At 51.9% G+C, this 7,352-nt stretch overlaps 2 protein-coding genes across 2 annotated transcripts; one reads left to right on the plus strand and one right to left on the minus strand.

Annotated features, from left to right (window-relative positions):
* Nucleotides 1-235: 235 nt before the first annotated feature.
* N0V96_001426 (uncharacterized protein) lies at nt 236-1,855 on the minus strand (the record flags this gene model as incomplete). Its single annotated transcript, XM_053191936.1, has 1 exon — nt 236-1,855. One exon carries the CDS (start codon nt 1,853-1,855, stop codon nt 236-238), a length of 1,620 nt encoding a protein of 539 aa, XP_053050544.1.
* Nucleotides 1,856-5,719: 3,864 nt separating this feature from the next.
* On the plus strand, nt 5,720-7,352 carry N0V96_001427 (uncharacterized protein; the record flags this gene model as incomplete). Its single annotated transcript, XM_053191935.1, has 2 exons — nt 5,720-6,126; nt 6,179-7,352. 2 exons carry the CDS (start codon nt 5,720-5,722, stop codon nt 7,350-7,352), a joined length of 1,581 nt encoding a protein of 526 aa, XP_053050543.1.

Here is a 7,352-nt window from a genome sequence, read left to right on the forward strand (position 1 = left end):
GAGTTCCAAGCAGTACGCTGATTACTGCGGTACTGGCTAGAGTTCAGATCAAGTAAACTGGAGTATTGGCCAAGCCTCGACAAAGTTTATCTGATATGGAGGAGTGGTAGAAATCGGCTTGGCCTCGGGTATCCCAAAACTTCCAAGACAGACATCATAGTTGTGACATCATCAAATCTCCATACTTAGTACTCAAGAAATGTATTGGTAGTGAAAACGGAAATGATGGCTACATTTACAATGGCTCCAGTGCTCCTTGCCCACTAATGGGTTCAGGCACCGCATCCCTCGCCAGCTTTTGCCACGCCTTCAACCGGCGCTGATCGACCCAATTCCCGTGGACCTGTGCCTTGACATGGAAGGGCAACTGAATGACAGCGATAGGCTTTTCAAAGTCCTTTGTATCCAGCACCACAATTTCGTTTCTGTTGGCACCTCTGCGCTCAACCATGGTCATGACCCATCCGTCTCCCTCCGGCGCGTCATCGCTTCGTGGTATGAAGATCGGCTCCTGACAGAATGACTCGGCCCCGGCGTTGAAACATTTGGTTTCTTTCGTCTTTGAATTGTGCATCGCCAGACCGTTCAGTCCTTCAACAATGGTATGGCCATCTCCGTTCTGGTCTTCGTGAATGTAAACGTTGATCCAAACGTAGTTATAAGACTTCGACAGGAAACGCTCATCAAGCCGAGGGAATTCTGCAGGCATGTCGAGAATAATCTCCGGATCTGGCACCTTGCTGTTCGTGGGCTGGGAGAGATCAAAAGTCCAACGAACGTAATCGGACTTGGGATCAGGCGCTGGATACACTCCTTCATTTGTAGGGAAGAACGGGAACCCATTGTCGTGCACACGAGTCGTCTCCATGAACAGCGTCTCCCCGTCCTCGCTCTCCCACGCACCACCCGTGTGAATGAGCATGCAGTTCTTCCAGGAGTACACCCGGCTCTCGCCCGGCTGCCAACCAGGCGGAAGCTTGGTAGAACTTCGACGGGGAGCCACGATGAAGGTGGCAGGAAGATCATAGTCCCAGGCCCAGTGGTGCCCTCCCTTCTTCATCCGATCCACGCTTGCTTCGAATGGCCAGAGTGCCAGGATGATCCAGTTTGGCGTGATGGCACAGTCGTGTATGGGCGCGCACCACGGTGACTTGATCCATTGCTCGTCGTGCTTCACGCCGTTGCTGTCCAGCGCGTAAATCACAATGTCCAGCGACGCAAGACCTCTGGCCTCATATCCAAAGACCACGAGCTCATTCGTGTAGGGATCGATCTTGGGATGAGCCGTGAACGTCTTTGCTTTGATTTGTCCAAAGGGATCGTATTTGATGGTCTCCAAGGTCTGCGGGTCGACGGAATAGGGCAGACCTCCTTCTTTCAGGGCGAGAAAGTGATCGGCCCATAGTACGACGTTGGTATTCGCCGTGGAATCCACCGCGGCACGAACACAGGGGTGATGGGTGAAGGGATTGCGATAGAGACCAAATAAGGCCTTGTTGGCCTTGCGCTCGAGCTTGTAACGCTCGGTTTCGACGTAGCGCATCTTCATATCGACTCTCCCATCTTTAATGCGGAATGCCGAGATGTTGCCGTCGCCGTCTAGGGGAACGTTGTTGGGATGGGGCGGCACGAAGGGGTCTGTCATGACTCGGTAGAAAGTGCCGTCGATCTCCTTTGGGATTTCTCCGAGGACCACCAAATCGCCAATTTCACCTTCCAGACGGCATGGTAGATTAGATCCGGCGAGATCGTAGGCCTCTGGCCACTTTGTAGTCAGGCCATAATTCGAAATTACGTGCGTCTTGGACGAGGTAGCGACCTCAGCCGCCTCGTCGTCTGTTCGACCAGGAGCCATTGCTTTGAGTAGTCGAGGAGGTAGTGATGTGTGAAGTCTTGTTTGCTGGCGAATATAGTAGTGCTAAAGGCCTTTGTAAACGGCATCTTCTAGCTATATCTTATACTTAAAATGATCAGACGATAAATTTCATAGGACGATAATAGAACGATGGTCATTGATCTCAACAATGGGTGAAATGTAACTACCGAAACCTCACCCCTTGCCAAGTCAGAATAGAGTTCACCGGCTCAGACCCTTGCGGCCGGCCCGCGGGTCATTCACACTATTTCCCCAGAATTCCCCGCATCAAGGGCGGCCGCCTCTGCTTCTAAGCGCCAAAATGGGGCCTCGGTGAGTTGTCGACGACCTCCATCGGGCACCTCCCCAGGAATGCACTGTAAATATAGTCCCAAAATTATCAATCACGGATGCAATTCCTATCCGTCATCTCAACCCGTCAAGGATGATTCCCATCCTTGAGATCTGTTATCTCGTCCGCCGGTCGTCCGAAGCCATGGATCCATCCGGCTTGAAACCCCATGTGACACCAGACTGACATAGACCCATCTACTGGCGCTGACATTGCCTTTACATCACTTGGGATTGGTCGTTAGTATTGCCTCTCTTCACATTGGCTGATAGATCAGAAGAGCCGCTCAGGAGCCGCCCAGGAGCAGTTCTTCTGCTGCCTACGGATACCACTTGGACTCTACTTGGGTTTCATTGGCGCTACCTCGGGTATGTGGCGGCCATAGACTTGCGTCGGCATAGTGCCGAGTTTACTGGGTCTGTGCAACGACATGTCGACTGGTCATCTTCTAGCAATGCGATCCCGAGACGGACACGGAGCAGTGTCCTGGCCCGTCCAATCGTCGATGGATGCTTCGCCCGGAAGATCATGAACAGCTTGCAAGTTCCCGGAGCAAAATTGCATCCCATGATGTCTCAACCTCCTTTCGCCCGGAGCAGCCCATTCTCTTCTTCAATGTTTTTTTCGCCTTCTGTAGCGTCCCGGTCACCATTACTGTGTAGACTAGGGGCCAGTGTCTCTGTGCCAAGTGAGACACCGGGCAACCGAACAGCCTCTCTCGAGGGGAAACGTCGACCTCTGTCGCCCTTTCCCTATCATGCCTGGACTTCTCCGTCCGGCAGTCAAAGATCAATCCGCCTCAACCAAATGATCGGAACGCAGGCGGCTCTCATTTGATAGGCCGCCTCGAAAGATGCTGTGAAAAATCGCTGGGGTTCGGGGCATCGAATGGAATAAACGTCTTTGACGCCAGTAATACCGTCAGTTATTTTCTTTTTTCAGAAACGAGGCCATAGGCCGAGCGATTCATTCGGATGACTTACATAGGCAGTATTTCTGGGAACTTGGTTCAATCCTTCTCTTATCTATCATAGGCTCAAGTGGAACCCCTCTGTTCTGCCTGATGAGAAGCAGTGATCCCCCCGACGGCTCCGGCAATGATGCCACCAACGATAAGTATCGCCATCGCGAGCACAAAAATCCAGTATCGTCGAAGCCATGATCGTTTGTTCCGGGATGCCATGGGCTCCGTCGAAATAGGAATCGCCACGTATGTACCGGAAGGCCTGTTGTCGGATCGATCGACTGCCGCAATGTCTGGAGGCGCCAGCTCCCGCTTCTTGCCGTCTTCAACAAGAGCCGAATGCCCAGACCAGTCACTGAGTGCCATCTGATCACTGTATACTGTTCGGGAGGATCGCAAACGTCGAGAAACAATTGATGTCGAGGCAGTTGAGAGCGGAGTTCTGTTCTTAGCTTCACATTGGACGACTGAGATGGCAAGGTCGATGAAGGGTGACAGGAGATTGACTACCCTTCGAATCACACAAGTGCAACAATTCGAAGGCGTGCTGCATATTTCAAGCGAAGAATGGTTGGTGTATTCCCACGTGCCCTTACACAGAACATGCGCCTGCTCGGGATTTCCGGCTGTTGTACGAGGCAATCAAGAGACAAGTGTCTCTGGTGCGCATGGTCAGCTTGCAAGCAAGCTAGTCAACGTCGAATGGTGTTGATGGTGGGGGGCCTTACTTAGTCGCCAACTCGCGCTAGTTGTGATATTGACAAGTGATGTGCGAAAAAGCACGTTGATTCTCCGGAAAGGCGTTGGGGATTTGACAGAATCCCGCTGTGGCGGCACGAGAGAATACTCCCCTAGCTTGGCGACGGCTAAAAGAAATTACACAAGCCGTGTTTCCGTGAACCTCTTTGCTTTTCTCGAAAACAATCTCTACAGCTCTATGCAGCTAGAGCGTGCATTGAGCTGAGCCTTGAGAATTCTCGTCTCCACATCACCCAAAGCAAGATAGCCTCAATGAAGAAAAGCTCGGCTCGAGAGGTTAAGCTCTTGATACGTAAACAGTGTTGATTGTATACTCTCCCATGAATTACGTGGTCGAAGGTTTGTTTACGCTCTGGGATACATCAGCGGCGCTGGGATGTTCAATGTCTTAGCCAAGGGCCATTGGCTCGAATCGACCGCGTGGACCTGAGACTAGCGCCTGTTGCCAAAACGAAAATGGGCGCCTCCGCAGAGCGAACTCGTACCACTCTGGAACACCGATGCGTGTCTTTTCTCTCCCTTCGCTCAGGCCTCGCCGGAAAAGCCGGGTTTCCTAGACCCGAACAGCATTATTGACGGAGTTGAAGTTCATGAGATAAAAACTCGCGTGTTTTGACTTCACATCACAGCTTTCGCTAAATATCCATTTCACAATCAAGGTTGATGGAAGAGAACGTCAAACTCGTCTCTCAATTCAACTCAAGAATATTTCGGTTCTTCGAGCTCTAAGGTGTTAGTAGCCCACCTCATGCATTTACACTGACTTGAAAGAGAGCCCCAGTCTCTCACGCGCTGGTCCAGCTGGATATGTTCCTTATTCCGGGGAAGCATTTTCTCAGCATGAAATGCTCTCAAATGTGAAGACCTGGCGCGTCGAAAAGGAGGGGAAAAATTCGAATGTATGAATGGGTCAATGATGTTGATGATTTGACATTGCGCTTCGGCTCTTGAGATTTTTCTTCGCCTCACAATGCCGCTAACTGATGCGAAAGCCTTGGCATGGGGTGAAGCCAACGAGCGAACCCAGCTAGGATAGATCGTAGAACGAGCTTGTCTGCGAGTAGAAGATAAGGATTGGGAGGCGCAATATCTCTCTTTAACATTTAAATGATTTGGCTCTCTTGTTCGCCAAGAACTTCCAACTGCTACAGCAAGAGGGCCGATCAGTGTTGAAGGATCGTCAGGGTCCAATAAATAGCCTCTTGTAACCCACTCGACCGCACCGTCGCCGCCATCCCGACCAAAATTACTCAAAGCGAGTGGCACATCGACCGTTGCGGGCACTAAGCACGGGTGAGAGATGTCGCAGTCTGGATCTCCGGTCACGCAATAGCACAATCGCAGGGGCTTATCTGGACCCAACCCCCGACGGAACACCCCGGTCTCTCGCCCGCTCTCACCATCGCGGCCACCGTTACCGATGGTGATTGGACTGACAGTGCCGTGGGAGGCGAGAAATGCAACGTTTGCTCGACATCTGGTGGGTTTTGCCCAGACTTTGGCGTCTTCAAACACCTGCAAGCTGGGCGCGGAATGCCAATCTTTTTTGATCGCGACATCGAAAATCACTTCATTCGGAAGAGTTCGCCCAACTTTTTCCTGATGACTTGAATCGTAATGATAGTTTTCTTTAGCTAATACAGCCGAGATGGCTTTGTATATAGTCATGAAGCAGCACCACGTCTTTCACTATGTGTGACTTGTCGATCTCTCTCTCAAGGTCAACCCCACCCTCTTGTGTTCCGCTGGTCTTCAATCTTTGCTACTAGTAAATGTCACTGAAGCCACAATGGGTGAAGTCATACCAGTGACGTTGTCAACACCCCGGCCTGGGACCGAGGAACCCATCAATTATGGCCCCCCGCAAGAAGGCATCTTTAAGCACATCTCAAAAATCATTCCGTACTTCCGCGACCCCAGAAATGTCCTAGTCTTCAAACTAGACATCATGCTGCTTGCATGGATGTTCCTGGCAGGCATCATGAAGGAGATGGATCAGTCTGCCACAACCCAAGCCTACGTCTCGGGCATGAGAGAGTCCCTGAGTCTATACGGCAATGAGCTTGTCGAATTCAATACCTTTTTCTCGATTGGATATGCTCTGGGCTTGGTACCTGGGCAGTTGATTCAGACAAGGTTCCGCCCCTCAATGTTTCTCCCATTCTGTGAGATGAGTTGGGGACTGCTGGTGCTCTTGTAAGTCTACCAAACATCTTCCTTGTTAAACATCACCTCACCACTAGCGCAGCACATACAAAGCCCCGAATGCCCAAACGATCTTTGGACTCCGCTTCTTCCTTGGCCTCTTTTCATCTGCCTTCTGGCCAAGCGTTGTCGCCCTCATATTCAACTGGTACACCCCCGCCGAGCTTGCCGTCCGAGTCGCCTGCTTCACAGTCTGCGATGTTGCCGGCGCGATGTTTCTTGGAGCCCTGCAAGCCGCTCTGTTTCGCGACATGAACGGTGTTCACGGTCTCGCCGGCTGGCAGTGGCTCTTCATCATTGCCGGCTCCGTCACTATAGGCCAGGGCCTCATTGCCTTCGTCACCGTGCCCGACTCGCCAGCGAATACACGCGCCATCTACCTCACCGAGAACGAGAAGCGCCTGGCTCGTGAGAGAATGGGGAACTCTGGCGTCAATACATCCAAGCGCATTCCAGTTTCTGTCCTCCGACAAAAACTGCGGAAGCTCATAGTTCATCCAGTCACGTATTTCTACCTCTTCTCTTTTGCCTTCGGGGCTTGGGCTCATAGGGCGAATTCGTACTTTGTGTTGTACCTTGAAAGCATCAAGGATTCGGCTGGCAACCGCGTTTACGACACGTACCAGGTCAACATCCTTCCCCTGGGTGGATATGCCTTGCAAATTGTCACCAACATTGGTCTCAACTGGCTTTCCGACTGGAAGCGTTGGCGTTGGCAGATAAGCATTTTCTCTGCCGCCGCCCATGGCATCTGTCTAGCAGTCCTATGCGGGTGGCCGTCTGATCACAAAGTCATCCTTGCGTTCTATTTCCTCACGTATGGCACCAACGCCGGTGGCCCATCGCTCATGGCATGGATGGCTGAGATACTCCGAAAGGAGCCCGAAGCTCGGTCCATCATCGTGGCCTTGACTGTCACCGTTGTCTATGTTGGCCATGCGACTATACCCTTGGGAGCCTTCCGCGTCGCAGACGCTCCGAGATACCCCATCGGCTTTCCTCTTACAACTGCTTTCACTGTGGCGGCAATTATGGTTCAGCTTGGTTTGCTGTGGTGGGATAGGCGGCATCCACAGATTGCAGAGTACGGGTACGAGCCAGCGATCAGCGGCCAAGGTCTGTCGGACGAGGAGAATGCCAAAATTGCTGAATCGGAAGCTCCAGTCAATGAAGCCAACGATAAGTCGGCTCAGATATCGGGTACGAAGGAACTTTGA

This window comes from Colletotrichum fioriniae (assembly GCF_027942845.1).
Source record: "Colletotrichum fioriniae strain IMI 355084 chromosome Unknown scaffold_1, whole genome shotgun sequence".
Classification (NCBI taxonomy): domain Eukaryota; kingdom Fungi; phylum Ascomycota; class Sordariomycetes; order Glomerellales; family Glomerellaceae; genus Colletotrichum; species Colletotrichum fioriniae.